This window comes from Gouania willdenowi, chromosome 20 (assembly GCF_900634775.1).
Source record: "Gouania willdenowi chromosome 20, fGouWil2.1, whole genome shotgun sequence".
NCBI classification, from domain to species: Eukaryota; Metazoa; Chordata; class Actinopteri; order Blenniiformes; family Gobiesocidae; genus Gouania; species Gouania willdenowi.
The window spans coordinates 5,694,847-5,714,015 of NC_041063.1; the positions used below are offsets into that span (position 1 = coordinate 5,694,847).

At 34.7% G+C, this 19,169-nt stretch overlaps 1 protein-coding gene across 1 annotated transcript; it reads left to right on the top strand.

The window, feature by feature from the left end:
• The first annotated feature begins 356 nt into the window (after window positions 1-356).
• On the top strand, window positions 357-18,336 carry LOC114454004 (leukocyte elastase inhibitor A-like). Its single transcript, XM_028434068.1, has 10 exons — window positions 357-490; window positions 1,716-1,897; window positions 6,147-6,269; window positions 6,347-6,502; window positions 9,104-9,221; window positions 10,818-10,960; window positions 12,111-12,188; window positions 14,506-14,595; window positions 14,666-14,846; window positions 16,768-18,336. Exons 2-10 carry the CDS (start codon window positions 1,721-1,723, stop codon window positions 16,992-16,994), a joined length of 1,293 nt encoding a protein of 430 aa, XP_028289869.1. The 5' UTR covers window positions 357-490; window positions 1,716-1,720; the 3' UTR covers window positions 16,995-18,336.
• Window positions 18,337-19,169: the final 833 nt, after the last annotated feature.

A 19,169-nucleotide genomic window follows, 5' to 3' on the forward strand; every position in this document is an offset into this window, starting at 1 on the left:
GAGTTTGTAGTCATAAGTTAGTGGGACATTTACACTATTGTTCAAACACTCCTTCAATAGTGGAAAGAGGCAATCAGGTAATCAGGCACACCTGAGTGGAAACACACGCACACACACACGACAATGAGTGAATTTGTCGTCTCTGAAAGTTGCCTAATCAGTTGCTCTTCCTGTTCTACTTGTCATTATTTCGTCACACTTAGTTTATATTAGTTTATATTTATTCAGTCCCATAGAAACTCGTTGAGTGGGCGGTTCCCACTAATGGGTGGAAACTTTTCATTCCTGCTCAGATTGCAGCACACACACACACACACACACACACACACACACACACACACACACACACACACACACACACACACACACACACACACACACACACACACACACACACAGCCTGGGTGTGTCAGAGCATAAATAAATCACAGACAACTACACATAGAATCACTGGACTGAGACAATCAGGATTGTTTCTTCACCAACAGTTGTGAGTATATATTTTCACATACGGTTGATCAAAGGATGTGTTTTTTGGTTGAAAATGTTAAAGTTAAAGTTCTGGCACAGGATAAAGAAACTGTTTTGCATATATTGTTTTCGAACAATACGTTTAAGACCAAACATTCTCTCATTAGTCACAATGTTGCTGAGCAGTGACAGTTTTCTGAATTCTCAGCAGATTCAAAATAAATGTAAATTAGCCATTGATTCTAAACCAATATGTGCTTTATGTTAATTTTTTCCAAAAATAATCAAACTGTATTTTAGAATAGTGATTAGCAATTAGCTTATCTTGCTGATTAAGTTGCACATGCTAAAATAAACAGTAACCTTTTGCAACATTTAGCAACAAACCACGTTTAAAAAAAAAAGTATGCTAATTTTTCCATGTTCATTTTAATCAGATTTACAGCAATATTTGTGAAATTTCTGGTATTGACTTTTTTTTGTAAAAAATATAATGTCACTGTTAAATCTAAATATGAAATCTAAATCTAAATATGAAATCTAAATCTAAATATGAAATCTAAATCTAAATATGAAATCTAAATCTAAATATGAAATCTTAATCTAAATATGAAATCTAAATCTCAATATGAAATCTAAATCTAAATGTTACATTTAATCATAAACGTTAAATCTAAATCTAGAAATTAAATGTGATATTTGTAAAATTTGTGATGTTTACTTTTCTTGTAAAAATATGTCATTGTTAAATCTAAATATTAAATCTAAATTCAAATTTAAATCTAAATGTTAAATATGAATGTGAAATGATTCAACATTGACGTTATATTTTACAATAATCGAAAATACCACAAATATTCCTGTAAATCTGGTCAAAAGTAACATTAAAAAATTAACATACACATTGTAAATGTTTCAAAAAGTTGTTGTTTATTTTAGCATGCACTCCATAATCTATTGCTGATAACCACGAGAAAAATTAACAATTAGAAATTGTAAAGGAATTTTTAAATAGAAAAAAATGTCTTATTTATTTAAAAAGACAAATGTTAATGTGAAATCAGAACATTCAGTTAGAAATGTTATTTCTCTTTGTTAAAAATGTGCTAAAATGTCACAATTGCATAGTTTTTGTTGTTGTATGTTTGTTACCTCCAGGTTTGTGCTCTGTGTACTCTGTGTTTCTGTATCAATATTATAAATTAAAAACCATGTTTTTTGATGATTCGTTTTCTTTCCAACAGACACAATGTCGTCATCAGTTCTTTTAACCAAAGCCAACACCAGCTTCTGTCTGGATTTGCTGAAAAAGCTGAGTGAAGAAGACAAAAGTACCAACATCTTCTTCTCCCCGTTCAGCATCTCTGCAGCCATGGCGATGGTGATGATGGGAGCCAGAGGAAACACAGCTGCACAACTATCAGAGGTACACTAGAGTTTCTCAAAGGGGGTACGCGATGGCACTACAGGGGGTACTTGAAAGAGAGAGAGGAAAATGAAGAAATGAAAGCATTATTAATATGGGGTTTTAAAATGTGTATTCTGTATACCAGCAACTTACAAAAACACAAAACAAGTGAAAAATATACTGAATAATAAAAAGATCAGACAAACAATAACAAAATGACACCAAAAACACACACAGTAAGAGAGAAAAATACCATTAACAGTAACACACAAAACAACAACAAAGACACAAAACGACAACAAAGACACAAAATACACAAGATCACTAGAAAACACACAAAAATAGAAAAAGAGTAAAATACAAAACAACATAAAACACCTAACAACACCAAAACACACACACACACTGAGAGACAATAATTTAAATAATAGCAAAAACACACAAAATAAGAGAAAAAGATACTGAAAAAATAAAAAGAACAGACAACAACAAAATACACAAAATGACACCAAAAACACACAAAATTATGATAGAAATGATTTTGATTAGAAAATATAAGATACAGTCTTGACCAGAAAAGATAAAAACTATAGAAATAAATCTATTCATGAGGCACTAAATACTGTTTCTGTTCACTTATTAATAAAATGAGTTTCTTTAAGATGTTCATTCATTCCATCATTCTGCTCTATAGTTATTTTTTCAGAGTATTCTGGGCCAATTGTTGTTGTCAGATATAAAGGTTTGAGAACCACATGCAGCACTAGCCTGGGGTCACCAACCTCTCTGAGACTGTGATACTGTACAGTCTGAAGGTTAGAAAAACACTTCTTACATACTACATTTTCATTTTTTCACGCTTTATCTAAGAAGGTAAGATAATAATGAAGTCTAGCAGTAAATTAAATGTATGCAATTGTTTCATTTTCATTAAATTTCATAGAACATTATAATCTTCCTAATTTACTACTGTACCTACTAACAAACCACTTTGAACCTAATTGTATAACATGTAACATTTGTAAAATGTAACAATTGTGTTGTATTTTACAACAATCCACCTTGTATTTTTAAAAATAAATTTTATAGATATCATAACACAGTGTTCTCAAATAGGGGTACGCAATGACACTACAGGGGGTACTTGAGAGAGAGAGAGAGAGAGAGAGAGAGAGAGAGAGAGACCTGACGTGATATAAACTATAGAAATAAATCTTTTCAGGAGCCACTAAATCAATGTTTATCAACTTTGGGGTCGGGACCCCATGTGGGGTCACCTGGAGTTTAAATGGGGTCGCCTGATATTTCGAAAAAATGAAAACCGATTTTTGAAATGTTTTAATGATTAATCTGTTTTTTTTATTTTATTAAAACAACACTACTTTCACCATGATCAAAAAATAATTCTAGAATAAAAATGTCTTTGGGTTCACCAGACATTCTTGATATCATAATGGGGTCACAATCCAAAAAAACACTGTAGTAAATACTGATTCTTTCCACTTATTTACAAAATGAGCTTCTTTAAAATGTGTGTTTATATCACTTGTTTATTCCATCATTATGATCTATAGATGTTTTTAAATAGTTTTCAAAGCAAAGTGTTACAGTCGAACAAAGGGGGTACATGGATTCAGACATAAGAGAAAGGGGGTACATGAGCCTACATAGAACCCCTATATAACATGCCACTGACCAATGATCATACACCAGATCGGCAACACTTAAAAACATTTGACACAATGTTTCAGTGAAAATAAACATTTAAAAATGGTAATTTAATACTAAAACGTTATCACATGCAGCAGTATTTACTCTACTAGTAATAAATACATCTGTCATATGTATTTATCTTTGTGAGTTTCAATCCTGAGAAGTAAATCAGATTTTAGATGGAGCTCATCGGTGACTAGAGCTCCTGAGGGCCCCTCACATGGTCCATGTGGGCTCCCTGGTGCCCACGAGCACCGTGTTGGTGACCCCTGCTCTACACTCACTCATTCACAGTATCTCACCCTCATCATAAACAGGTGTGCATGTCAGTGATGTCACTGGATCGAATTAATCATTGTCCTGGAATTTGAATCAAAAACAAAAGGTGTGGTTGGATTTCTGAGCTAAACTCAAACTTCACTTTTAACGTCTTCAATGGGAACAAAATAAATTAATTCCCCTGTGACGTTCACTTTGACTTCCTGACGTTCCAAAAAAAGCTCGTTCTTATCCTTAGAGTATTGGCTGTTACAGGTGTTCAGTGTTAACAGCAGATTTAAATACTTTTTTTAGGCTTGCCAAGAGGAGAGTGAGACTTGATGAGGTAATAGAATCATGTGCTGACATGAGAACATTGTGTACAGACCTGCCCTAAAATAAGAAGAGAACAGTCGTAGTAATAATTAGTGCAAAAATTACAGAGTTATGATCACATTGCAATAACCTACATTATAAAGGCAAAACGTACTCATTCACTGGCCCATTGACATATTCTCAACAACTGTGGTTTGATCTAAACTTAATCTAAATTAGATGCAGTTTATATACTTTACACTCATGTGAACTTAAGGGACATCCTATCATTATGTGGGTCCACCCTTTCTATACAAGGTTTAGGGGTGTGTGTGTGTGTGTGTGTGTGTGTGACAGTATTCATGTATTGTGTAAAGGTTTTGCAGGTCAGCACTGCACTCAAGTTCTTCATCTTCATTTGACGTTGTAAATGTCATCCTAACGTACGACTCATACTAACTCTGGGGGGGCGCTCAGAAGTCTGTTTCATATATATGTACAAAAATGCATTTTAACAATTTTTAGATTATTTATATTGGAATAAAAAGGGCCCTATGTGAAAATAAGCTGGTTGTTAATCACAGTTTTACACTAAACACAATAATTCATGCTGCATCAGGGCCTTCGCTACCACCACCTTTAAAACAGTGCAAATGGTACGACCTGCATCTGCTTCTGATATCAGGTACAGTATATGCATACAGGTAGTCTGACCTGTGGATGAGACGTGGAGCAAAAAGTCAAAGAAAGGGAGAGAAGTTGAAAAGAGGGAAAGCAGCTGTTACTCAATTCTTCAGAGGTGAGCTTTAAAACACTTCTTTTTTAGGCAGAATTTCATTTTGTTTGAAATTAACTACATGCACTCATGTATTTAAATGCTAGAACATTCCTTTTGCACGCCAAATCTTAATTGGAAATGATGTTATTTGAAAAAAAATGATTTTGCTCAGTAAGTAGCCAGAGTGTCCCCATAATTCTAATCATTATATACAGTATTTACCTTTTATTAACCTCTGTACACGTTTGCTTTGTGTGTGTGTGTGTATATATACAGTATATATGTATTAGTTATACCCTCCTCCCCCCAAAAAATAAAAATAATTACCAGCCGCCCCTTAAACTGTAGCAAAAGTGTGTCACAAACATATTATTCAATAAACCACTAAAATATAGTAAAACAGATTTATAAAATACAAGCAATGGATTTTTTCAACCTTGGGGTCAGGACCCCATGTGTGGTCAGCCTGGAATAAAAATGGGTTTTAAATGTCAAGTTACTATAATTGGTTTAAAAAAAGAATGTAAAAATGGATTAAAATTCTATTTAAATTTTTTGGGAAATCACAAACAATAAATATCAAATAACTGTATCCTATACTTTAACTTTCTCAAATATAATCTAGTTCAAATAAAATACAGTATACAAATATATAAGGTGGATCACTTGTCACTAAAACTGGCTACTCTGTATTTGTAACACACTTTAATAAACATGATCTAAAACTAATTCTAGAAGAATTAAAAAATATCCCTGAGGTTGCAGGACATTTGTGATATCAAAATAGGGTCACGGCCCAAAAAAAAGGTTAGAAACTTGTGGGTTAATGTGAAGAAAAAAGAAAGCTTATATAAAAATATTAGTATAGTTTCTGGGCAAAAAAAAGTGTACATATTAAAACTTACAGGACAACCCGACAAGATGGTTTGTACCCAGGGCCCAAAATATGGTGCTACGCCCCTGAAAGGAACACTAGTGTGTTTGGGTGGGTCCAACTGTCTGAAACACACACACACACACACACACACACACACACACACACACACACACACACACACACACACACACACACACGCACACACACACACACACACACGTTGATTGACATTCATGCATACAGATACAGAATATAATCTTTACACATGTTTGATTAGAATTAGAGGCGAGCACAGACACAAAGATTTTGTTTCATTTCTCATCCAGACTTTGGGGTTCACTGAGGCAATGGAACGAGTGTCAGCAGACGTCCCACTGATGTCCAGTGATCCCAGTGGGAGGAACGTGCGGACTCAGCAAATCAGCAGACTGCCTAATTACCTGCTCAAGGTGAGAACATAGAACATAAAAACATGAACTAATCAGAACGATTGATGAGTGACGCTGTGTTTCTCTTCACTACACAGGTGTTCTCCTGCTGTCCACAGTGTCTCAAAGCCCAGGACGAGGATCAGGACGACGTCCACGCAAAGTTCTCTGAACTGCTGAGCGACTACGACAAAGAACCTGCTCTCATTCTGTCCAACAGGCTTTATGGAGAGCAGTCATATGTGTTTGATGAGGTACAGTAAGTGGGATTGACCAAACTGGGCCTCTACCTCTACTGGGAATGTGTTATACTAAACCAGTTTAAAAAGCATTTTAAATTATATATATAAGAAAGAAGAGCAACAATTTTACCTAGGACAGCAATAATATCTAATATGTATATAATGGTATAAAATATATTAATACTTAAACATAATAAAAGGTTTTTTATTAATTTCTATATTGCTAATTGATTAAATTTGTGTTGTAAATATGAAATAGTATAATCTTACTTAGAGATGTCCCGATACAACTTTTTCATTTCCAATATGATACCGATATTGCAGCCTTGAGTATTGGTTGATACCGATATTGATCCGATATCAGCATGAATCATACATACTTTTTTTCTCTCTCTCTTTTCTTTAATAGAAAATATAATGACTTATTTTGTAGTGTGGAATGTTAGAAAAGTCTTGATCAAGTGATGTCACTCAAACAGAGAACAATAGTCAACAACAGTAGGGATGAGAAAAACCGACCCATTTATTATTATCCAATTGGTTACATAATTTAAAAAAAAAAAAACAAATCGGAAAATCCTGAAATTTGAATCCGATATTCATTTTCAGGCTAATATTGGACCGATATCCGATATGGATATCGGCTCGGGACACCCCTAATATTAATATTATGTACATGTCATATGCATTCATGTCTATGTATGTATATGTGTGTACGTATGTTTAATGTGAATGTATAAAATATATATATGACTGTGTGTCGAAGTGTCCTTGGGCAAGACACTGAACCCTAAGTTGCCCTAAGTGCTTTGAGACTGCTTCAATGTGGTGATAAAGCGCTATATAAATCAACTCCATTTACCATTTACCATTCACCTCCAGGCGATGGTTAGACTGCAGCCAAATCTGGCCCAAATCTGATATTTTTGGATTGTGGAAACAATGTTGTTACAAAAAGTGGATTTTTATCAAACATTACGAAATTGTTAAATTTACCTATTACCTTTTTTTTGTTTTTACGATGGTTAAAAGTTGTTATTTCATGGCTAGCGAAATAGGAACATGATGACATGTCGTGAAATGTATTGAAAATTAAACAATTCCATAAATTAAGAAAAATTAAGTATTGCATGTTGAAACTTGAACATTTTCTACCTTTTTAAATTACTGTTAGTCTCCATTCATTATCTTACCACCTAATTAAAGTCATATCTGGAAATATTAGTATTTAAAAAGTGTATATCAAACTGGTAGCCCTTTGGATTATTCAGTACCATTGAAGAATAAGTAATAATAATAATAATAATAGTAAGTATAACTGATCATGCATAAAGACCTGAACCGTGTTATAAATGTTATAAACTAACATAGCACTCATACTAAGTCTAACATCAAAATGTCTAGTATGCGTTCACATTAGATAGTATGGAAATACTGAGTATGTGAGAAATACCTGAATGTATACTATATGGGGTCACCAGTCATACTCAACCGTCCCATGATGCATTTCGAGCGGAATGTAAAGTCGTCCCTGCATCATCTTCAAGCTAAAAATCAGACATCCCTTTTTCAAAATAAAAGCATCTCATCATGTCTTCCATTCATTTGTTCTATTTTGTAATTAGGGCTCTTATTTTGAAGTTAGCTGGAAGTTTAGTCCGTAGCACAATAGAGGGTTTCTGAAAATGTGTGAAATCTCAGCATGAAATGTGTCTACGTGAGTTTTATTGATGAAATGAGCACATGTTGATATTCTACTTGGTCACTTTCTCACTTAAAAGATGGAGAATCAACAGATATTTAGCCTCAGTGTGAGTCAGGTTTTTAACGCTGTAGGTTGCAAATGCATCTTGGGAAGCGTGGAAGTATGCTTCAGTGGGAACACTCATCATCCTAATCATACTCATAGTATATAGTAGACAGTATATACTCATTGGCCCTCATTTATCAACCGTTTGTACGTTCAGAATGAGCTCGTGCACACCAGCCTGAATCGTTCACTTTTAATTGACCAAAATGTAAAGAACTGTCTTGATGAAATAGCACTGATTGAAGCTTTTAGGATGTGGATGAGTAATATTTTATTTAAACCACCATTAGGCATTGATTAAGTTAGTTATTAAGAATTCAATTCAAACCTCATCCCAAGTTCATTCCAATAAGGAAGCGCTGTTCACTCCCTCCGTTATTCTCTTTCACAGAGCGAGAGCCTCCGAACCAGGAATATTTGAGGGCGTAACATGTTAATGACGATCAAATTCAGTCGCCGCGCTTATTTCTGCGCTGGGATCGGTCAGATACGAATGTTTCATAGTAGAGTAATAATAGAGAATGTCATTTCAAACAGCCTGAATGTATCCTAAAAAGTGAGAGAATTCACCTGTGAGAGATCAACACACATGCTTTACACTCACACACAGACACAAGATGTAAAGGTGCCATAAGGAGAAAAGCCTGGAAACAAACGTATTCAAAATACAAAAACCGACCAAACAAGACAACAAGCAACAGAATCATATTCACCATGATCGTACTTGATTTTTTTGTCAAACAAATCCATCTAGTTGTAGTTAATATGCATGTCAACATCAGCCATGTTGTGTTGTGTTTCAGACATTTTTGGTGAAAACCCAGAAACACTACAAAGCTGAACTGGAGACTGTGGATTTTAGGAATAATGCAGAAGATTCCAGACTCAACATCAACATGTGGGTAGAGAAGCAGACAAAAGGTAGATATGAGCCTTTTCATCACAACCATGACTCAGCAGTAGTTTAGCAATAGCTTCATCCAGTTATCGGCTCTCCAGGAGACCCATTTTCTTATTTCCTAAGTAATGGAGTTGTATTTCTATTCGTTTCTTACCCTAAAGCCTAGGTTCTCAAAGTGGGGTACGCAAATTGTCATAGGGGTACGTGAATAAAAATTTAAAACACTGACAACATTGGAAACTAGAATATAAATAGAGCATCCATTCATCCATCCATCCATCCATCCATCCATTTTCAAACCCACTTGCTCCTGTCTCACAGGGTTGTGGGGGTCTGCCGGTGCCAATCTCCGGCTCTCATTGGGCGCTGGGTGGGGGTACACCCTGGACAGGGCGCCAGTCCATCGCAGGGCATAAATAGAGCAGTTAATGTTAATGCTAATGCTAATCCGAATCAGAATAGTTTTTTGTTGCCAAGTATATTTACATATACAAGTCTTGGTGTATTGGTGCGAAAGAAAAAACAAATCTAAAATAACATGTACTTAAATAAAACAAAATATGAGAAGCAATTACCAATATATAAAGTAGAATAATAAATAAAAAGGTTATTGCTAACGAATGCTAGGTTAATGCTATTGCTAGGCTAATGATAATGCTAGGTTAAAGCTAATACTAGGTCAATATTAATGCTAGGATAATGCTATTGCTAAGGTAATGATATTGCTAGGCTAATGATAATGCTAGGTTAAAGCTAATACTAGGTCAATATTAATGCTAGGATAATGCTATTGCTAAGGTAATGCTATTGCTAGGCTAATGATAATGCTAGGTTAAAGATAATACTAGGTCAATATTAATGCTAGGATAATGTTATTGCTAAGGTAATGCTATTGCTAGGCTAATGATAATGCTAGGTTAAAGCTATTACTAGGTCAATATTAATGCTAGGTTAATGCTATTGCTAGGCTAATGATAATGCTAGGTTAAATCTAATACTTGGTCAATATTAATGCTAGGATAATGCTATTGCTAAGTTAATGCTATTGCTAGGCTAATTATAATGCTAGGTTAAATCTAATACTAGGTCAATATTAATGGCAGGTTAATGTTTATGCTAGGTTAATGTTATTGCTATGCTAATGTTAATGATGGTGCTAGGTTAAAGCTATTGCTAGGTTATTGCGATTGCTAGGCTAATGCTAATGCTAGGTAATGCCAATGATATGCTAATGCAGTGTGATGCGGGCCAGTGTCTGCATCCTTGTTTCTATTTTCTTTAGGAAATGCAAATATTCTAGTTATTATTATTATTATTATTATTATTATTATTATTATTATTATTATTATTATTATTATTATTATTAATAAAAATGATTCCTCAACAGGATAGGCAAAATTCACTGTAATGCTTCATTGTTTATGACATTACATTATTATGTTTTTTTAAGTTTGCACATGGATTCACGTTAATTGTCTGAAGGGGTATGAGACTGAGAAAAGTTTGGGAACCACTGCGCTAAAGCAATGAAATTCCTGTGTTATCATAACTGTAATATGAATCAAACTGTCTTAATATGGATTATAAAACCAAAAGCTTTCCTGGTTGCTCCACAGGTCACATTGTGGACCTGCTGAGTGAATCAGTGCTGGACAGCAGGACCACACTGGTACTGGTTAACGCCATCTACTTCAAAGGAAAATGGAAAATGCAATTTAACACAGAGGATACCACTGAAGAAGAGTTCAGGATAAACAAGGTAACAGCTGTCACCTCATGCATAAGATGCATAAAAATCTAAATCCAATCAAAATCCTCCATTTTTGCAGTGGTTTACAGTTTCCTCATCCTTATATCACAAGATGGCAGTCATTTTTAATCACAAATTGTTGAATTTTTTTTTTTCCCAAAATCTTGCAATTTTCTCAAGATCATTACACAAAATTTCCCAATGTTAAATAAAAATGTATCACAAAATAAAATATATTTGTGTTGTTGTTTTTTTTGGCTTTTTTTTTTTTGTATATTGCTAATACCTTGTATGTGTTTGTATTATGTACATGGATGTGCAAACTAGGGTAATTAATGGTAAAATTACTAATTTTCATGCATATAATCCACAGCCCACAACCAGTTTGACACCCCTGGGCTGGGGTATCGGTGCCACTTGCACACGCTAACATGACGTCCAGTTTTACTCTGGAGAAATTGGCTACTACTCCACACTTGAGTATTTTTTATTTAAATTTTTCTATTTTCATGAATATGACATGTAGTACATTCATGCTTGTTTGCGTTTTTGATGCCTCATGATTAAAAATGAATCAAACGAGAAGAAAGCAGACGGGTGCAACCATTTATTCTTGAAATGCCATAATAGAAATGACAAAAAAAAAGCGGCTTCATTATTATTTTAAAAACACAAGAACTAGAAGGTAATTACAGGCTATCATTAGCTGAAACCCACATGTGATTTACAGTAAGTATCATACAAAATGTTGTGTGTCACACAGATCTAATCAGTGTCCACTGTCCCACTGTGGGGCTTACGTTTGCATCACTATCTGAGATGGAATCTGTTTTTTTTCCAGGGCCTTTCAACAAAAAGAGAAACAAATAAACTGATTCTCTCAATATCACACAATGCTTAGTCCTGTTGAAAGAAATGGAATTGGATGGAATTCCTGCTTGTGAATAAAACAAAACTAGTTTAAAATGGGATTTTAAAAATAAATGAATGTATATTTTATGGTTTCTAATATTAATAATCTTTTTGAGATATTTTATTGTATCATTGTTCATTTACAAAAGGGGGAAAAAGGTGAATAAATTAAAGATTCTACTGAACTTGTTTCTCTTAAAGCTGTAAAACTCTTTTTGACAGTTCTGTGTGTCTTTGTGTCTCTTAGAATGAAACCAAACCAGTGAAGATGATGCACATAAAAAGTAAATTCCACACCAATTCTATTCCAGAGCTTAACTGTGAGGTAAGTATCTGATCATCATCAGATAATTGTCGTTTTGACTGTATGATTTTACTGTTTATTTACATCTTAAGATTGTTTATTCTGTCTGTTTTCTAAACACACTCACAAATGTCCCACGCACTTTGGTCTCAAAACATTCTGATTTTTTTACCAATTGTTCAGTGATTATTCAATAGACTAGTTTGATCAGATGAATACTTGTTGAGATATAGACAAATTAGTGAAGGCAGGGGGGGGGGGGGGGGTCGATTTTCACTCGACCTTTATATTATAAAATAAAACAGATGTCAGATCTGTCAGATTTTTTCTTACATTCCCACATGCAGTTATGGCCATGGGTGGGGCCAAAGGGGTGGCCCAGGGTGGCATGTCCCACCCCTAAAATCTGATTGGCCACCCCAAGTGCCACCCCCTCCAGATTCACAAAAGACAAATTAAATTGAAGCTTGTAAATTTTTGTTGTTGCTGTTGTTGTTGTTGTTGTTGTTGTTGAAACAGTGATAAATCTACAATTTTAACTAATATTTTAATATATATATTTTTTGTCAGGATAAACACTTTCTATGCTTTTAAAATAAATAGTCTATACTCGGTAGGAACTTTAATACCTGGCATTTTGATCCACACGCAGTATATGATAAACTGTTTTATAGCATTAACTACATATCACATGCATTCTTTTTTTCTTTAGATGTTTAACACGTTTTGTTGCTTCAACATACGAGGGAAATGCCCGGGAAATGTTCGTTTTCCGTTTTTCGTTTTCTGTACCGAAGCAAAAGAACTTGAATTTGAAAAACAAGGCGTTTTCTGCTTTTTCATTTTGGTTTTGGAAACAAATATCAAATAATTAGTGTTTTTCTCATTTTTCATGTTTTTGTTACATAATGAAAAAGAACGAATGATACACGGATTCACCATAATCTGAGTCTGTGCACCCCTAACAAAGATTTCCTAGACCCACCCCTGGTTATGGGCCAATGAAAATAGTAAAAAAAAAAAAAAAAATGTTTTGGATTTCCAGAGCATGTCACCCAAGAACCATTGCATATATGTGACTAATCATTAGTGATGTGAACACTCTATGTTCAAAGCTCAAAGATGATCACATTGTTGAGGCATATGCTAAGTTGTTTACTGAAGGCAAACATGTACTTAATTTTGAGGGTCTGGCATGTCCACCAGATAGGATGTATAGTAGATCTGTTTATTTATTCTGAGAGAATAGGTGGAGCTGTATTACTATACCAAACTTCAGTTTCCTATGTGGTGTAATTACTGAGATATTAGAAGCTGAACATGGAAGAAAAATAAGGTCGGGCAAAAATCAACACATACCCCCCTTCACTTATATCTCAAAAAGTATTCATCCAATCAAAATGTTGGGTGTGTCTATTGAATCATTTCGGAACAATTGGTAAAAAAAATTCCAAATTATGTCTTGCTATAGAAAAGTGGGAGGTTAAGTAGCTTCTCATGTATGGTTTACATGGGAGCTTTTATTCCTCTTTAATTCAGAATAAAAGTTAAATCCTCCTTAAATTTACCTTGTAAACACTTAATTCCTAATGCAATATTAATTCTGATTTAAACGCGCGTGCACACACACACACATACCCACACACACACCCACACACACACACTATGTTAATAGCATCAAACTGCTAACAGCAGCACCGCAAACATGTTGACCTTTGACCCTGTGAAGTGCTGGAACACTATCACAAACATGCACATTAGAAACTCAGAACACACAATAAACAACATGGAGTGTGTGTGTGTGCGTGTGTGCATTTGTACCTGCCTGACATTTTTGTCATCGTCTTTTCTGTTTATTTTGAGTAATTTTGTGAATTTTTTTCATATTGTGTTTTTGGAGTCATTTTACTTATTTTTCTCTCATTTTGTGTGTGTGTTTGTTGTTGCACTGTGTGGTTTTTCAGTCACTTTGTCAATTTTTGATGTCAATCTGTATATTTGTCTGACACACGCGCACGAGCACACACACACACGCACGCACGCACGCACGCACACAGTGATTGGCTCAGGCTGCCTCTAACCCGGCGAAAGGCTCAATCCACAGTGATGATGTCATCAGTTCTAAAATTTGATAAAGTTGGACAATTTTATGAAATAATTCATTAATGGTGTCATTGCAGTCCAAACAAATCCAACGTCACACATATTTGAACCAAGCAGCAGCCATGTTGAAAGTCTCAGCCCTGTCTGTCCCTGAACCGCTGAGATATTTGAGCCACACACACAGACAGAGATTTCTTGCTTCATAGATAAAGTAAATTACACTGTTTCTGTGCAGATTCTAGAGATGCCGTATGAAGGTGAAGACCTGACGATGATCATCATTCTGCCTAACGACATAGAGGATGATACCACAGGCCTGGAGAAGGTGAGATAATATAAACACATACACTGATTGAAAATCAATGAGATCTTCTGATGCTGTCTATGCTGCACAGCTGGAGAAGGAGCTGACCTTTGACCGCTTTATGGAATGGACTCGTCCAGACATGATGGGGTGGAATACTGCGCACGTGAAGCTGCCTCGATTCAACATGGAGGAGACGTACGACATGAAAGATGTGCTGAGCAGCCTGGGCATCGTGGATGCGTTCGATGTTTCTCGGAGCAATTTCTCTGGTGAGGAGATGAAAATGTGTAACCTTCGTTAGATCAGTGTAGTTCTGTGTTTCAGGAAAACCTCTGCCATTGGTCAGTCCAAGCAGCCTCAGGCTACAAAATAAAAGTCATCAGACTCAACAGCCTCATTCGTAAAACACAACATGACGTATTTTGAAGGAACCAGAAGTACACATGACAAAGAAAGATAAAAAGTTATTTCCTTTTATTTTTTAAAAAGTTAAGATATATCAACCTATTGTTAGTTTGATTAATAAATACATTGTTTAATGAAATGTTGATGTCAGAATCAAAAAGGTTTTTAGTTGTACAAGTACAGTTTAAAACAGTTCAAGGAATGAGACTTGATGGTTGGTGCAAAGAACAAAAACATAGATAAGCCCATAATAATAATAATGATAAAAATCAAGGATAAATAAAGGATAGATAGGGGATAAAGGATAAATATATACATATATACAAGTGCAGCAGGTAATATTGTTATTTATGTCTTAACCTTTCATAATAAATTGAAAATAACAACTTTCAACTTACTCTTGTATCTGAAGCAGCACATATTGATGATGTCATGTGTATTTCCTGTTTCTTCAAAATACGTCATGTCGTGTTTTACGTCCTGAGGCCGTTGAGTCTGACGACTTTTATTTTGAAAGCTGAGGTCCTTTCATTTGATGCCGTTTGGTTTGACAGAGGTTTTGCTGATACCTCACTCTGAGACCTGAGAATGTCCTTAAATGTACACCATAGTAGATGTGTCAAACTCATGGCCTGGGGGCCAAATTTGGCCCTTTGGAGCATTCAATTCCACCTGCAGGAGAAAATAAAAATGACATAGAAAACATGAATCATTTCATAAATGAAACTCACCAATATTTGAATTTACTCACAGTTTTCCCAGTGCTTACATCACATGATTGGAGTCATTTTTAATGTTAAACTAAACAAATTATTACAAAAACCTTAAGTTTTCCTCTAATTATAACATAATATTTACCTTAATTAAATAGAAATTGGTCACAAAATCTAGGAAATTTAAAGTATAGATCCTGTTGGGACTGATATCTGTCACTTATTGCTTGGTTATTGTCAGTTTCTTACATATTTAGTGTTTTATGTATACTGTAAGAACGTCCTAGTGGGTAGGCTTAAAAAGTAGTCCAAGGTTCCCAAAAGTGCAGTCAAAGTGTATTTATTTACAGTGCAGGCCTGAAGAAAAATAGAAGACATCCAACTTGCAAAAAGAGGGGGAAAAAGTGGAAACAAATAAAGATTGAGCTCAAACTTTGTTTTACCACCTGACAGCTCTGACACCAAACACCACCTCCCCCACAAGCCCTCCAGCCTCCTCTTATATAGTACTGAGGGGGAGGTACCAAAGCACATGATCTGAGGGGAAATCAATTAACTCATCTCAGACAAATTAAAGACCAACAATGCATTTAACATTTACCAAACAATTGTATATTAATATTAGCAATGTTTAGAGGAAAGCAAATTTTGACATATACTTTAAAAAATGGTTATTTGTATTTGCTAAGAAACACCCCTCCAACTCTATTACATGTGGTACCTTCCAAGAAGCACACCACTATATAAACCAATGACAGTCTTCTGTTCTGTTGCCACTTCCTGGTTCAACAAACAAAGCACATGGAGCAATGGGTGACAAACACTTTTACTACTAATGATGCATTTGTTTTTACATTAAAATCTTACGAACAGTTTAGAGGGCACGTGGTAGCCCCGTGACATATACGTAGAAGTGAAAACTAGGGCACAATAATGTTGAAATTACTTGTTTTCCCACCAAAAAGAGAAATCAAACTGCTTTATATTTGGCCCCTGAACTAAAATGAGTGACACCCCTGATGTAGCACATGTAGAGCCAGCATCATCAGGAATCTGTGCTTTATTCCTACAGGAATGTCTCGTGCTAATGACCTGGTGTTGTCTAAAGTGCTCCACAAGGCTGTGGTGGAGGTGAACGAGGAGGGAAGTGAAGCTGCTGCTGCTTCTGCCGCTGTGATCAATGATCGAGCTGTGATTGTTCCCACCATGTTTACTGCAGACCACCCATTCCTCTTCTTCATCCAACACAAACCAACCCAGATGCTGCTCTTTGCTGGACGCTGCTGCTCTCCACAGTGAACTTTTAACCGTTACAAGATGGAATAACAAAATGACATCAAACACACGTTCCTGACAGCTTATGGGTGTCAAACTCATTTTAGTTCAGGGGCCGAATACGGAGCAGTTTATCTTTTAGATTTTAGGCTGGAAAATGAATAATTTAATCATTGTTCTGCTCTACTCAAAAACATACATTTGTTGAACTTACTTGATATGATTATGTCAACAATTTCCACCAAACTCAGTTGTGTTAGAACCGCTTAAGCAAAAATAATATCTAAATAATTTACTAAAGCAAAAACACTGCCATAAGTATTGTAGTTTCAACATTATTTAGTCAATTCATAGCTAATAAATAAATCAGTGTCGAGCTAACTTAATAAACATTATTTATACAACATAATAAAGTTGTTTAAAACCAATATAAGATTTTTCCATTGGACTGACCGTAATGAATTCTGAAAGTATAACATAACTGTATTTACCAACTAAACTACACAATATAATTCCTACATAACTGACTTAAATAAGGGTGGCAACTACTAGTCTTCATTATTCTAATTAAATGAAGTTGAAGTAAACTCAGTAAGCAGTATATTTAAACTACAGTTTGCACTTCCAAGTATAAATAAATGATAAAATATGTACAGCACTGATAAATTCAAAGCAATAAGTGACTCATGGGTCCTTGTAGGATCTTCACTTTCAGTTTTTTTGATTTTATGACCTATTTTTATGTGATTTGGGGGAATTTTATGGAATATTTTGAAGAAAAATGCAGGATTTTGGAAAAATTGAGAGTTCTTTTAACAATTTGAGATTAAAAATGACTGCCATGATGTGATATAAGCGTAGGAGAAAAGTGATTGTGGAGTTTCATTGGATTTGTGTATTAATTTGGAGATATCTACAACTGAATTAGTTGCTCATTTACACAAGGATTCATGGTTTCTCTGACCTTTTTGTGTTTTCCGCTGCGGGCTGACTTGAAAGCTCTAAAGGGCAAGATTCGGCCCCCGGGCCTTGAGTTTGACACATGTAAACATGTTTTTGTGAACTCACTGCAACTTATGTGGTATTATCTTATCTTTACAAAAGTCAGAAATGAGAACAGTGACATCCACATGAACACTTTTCTGCTTGTTTATTTTATTTAAGCCCATATGGATGTTTCAGGACATTTTCAGTGGTGTCAGATCTTGGTTTTTCTACTTAAGCCACATTTCATACCAATAGAAATATAAATATTGAAAGGAAATGCACTTCTTTAATCCCATTTAATCAGAAACACAAACTGCTGTATATTTTATCTTCCTGTTTATATTGATTTTATGGCTGATAGACATTAAAGACATTCATTAAGATAAGATAAGGAGACAAGGCTTGCAGAATGTTTAACATCTTTTAAATTACTCCTAATAACTTTATGTGATTTCATTTTCTTATTTGATTTTATCTTCTCATAAATGCATGGATTCTGTTTACCTGTCTGTTGTTTGATTGCTTTGATGGTCTTTTACTGCTGTGTGTCAAACCTTTGTTTTATAAAAGTGCTGTATGAACAAAGTTATTATTATTAATAAACATACAAGCTCACGTGATTTCTAAAGGCTGAATTATAATGAAAACTGCAAAAATAGAAGGAAAGTCTCTCATTTTGGCATGTGAGACAGAATATTGTTCTTTTTAATGTGTTTTTGTAAATGAATGTTTAGTCTAGTGAATAAAGCACGTGGTCCCAGTCAGCTGACCAAAATGGTTAGAACGCAGTGTATGAAACACCTCAATCTAGTGGACATAGTGTGAACTGCAGCACTTTGCTGTTTAAATAAGGGGTTTCTAAAATTTTACTCAATAAATACACTGGGAAGTGATTCGTGTTTATGAGTAGGTATAGTAAAAGTGATTTTATGGAGGGGGGAAATGCATTTTAAAAAGAAATCGATTCAAGTTGTGGCAAAAGTGGTTATATAATTTCTCAATGGCAGTGATTAGTTACTACGGAAGCGTAGAGCTGCCACAGTTGAAAATATATTTTTGATCACTATATTGTACGAACAATATACTTATATTGTACGAACAATATACTTATATTGTACGAACAATATACTTATATTGTACAAACAATATACTTATATTGTACGAACAATATACTATATTGTACGAACAATATACTTATATTGTATGAACAAT

Bases quoted from the DNA above. Each gene is read 5' to 3' on its own strand.
- LOC114454004 (XM_028434068.1), top strand. From the start codon at position 1,721: ATGTCGTCATCAGTTCTTTTAACCAAAGCCAACACCAGCTTCTGTCTG. The intron at 1,898-6,146 runs GTACACTAGAGT...TTTCTCATCCAG, and splicing joins CAGCTGCACAACTATCAGAG to ACTTTGGGGTTCACTGAGGC. The intron at 10,961-12,110 runs GTAACAGCTGTC...TGTGTCTCTTAG, and splicing joins AAGAGTTCAGGATAAACAAG to AATGAAACCAAACCAGTGAA.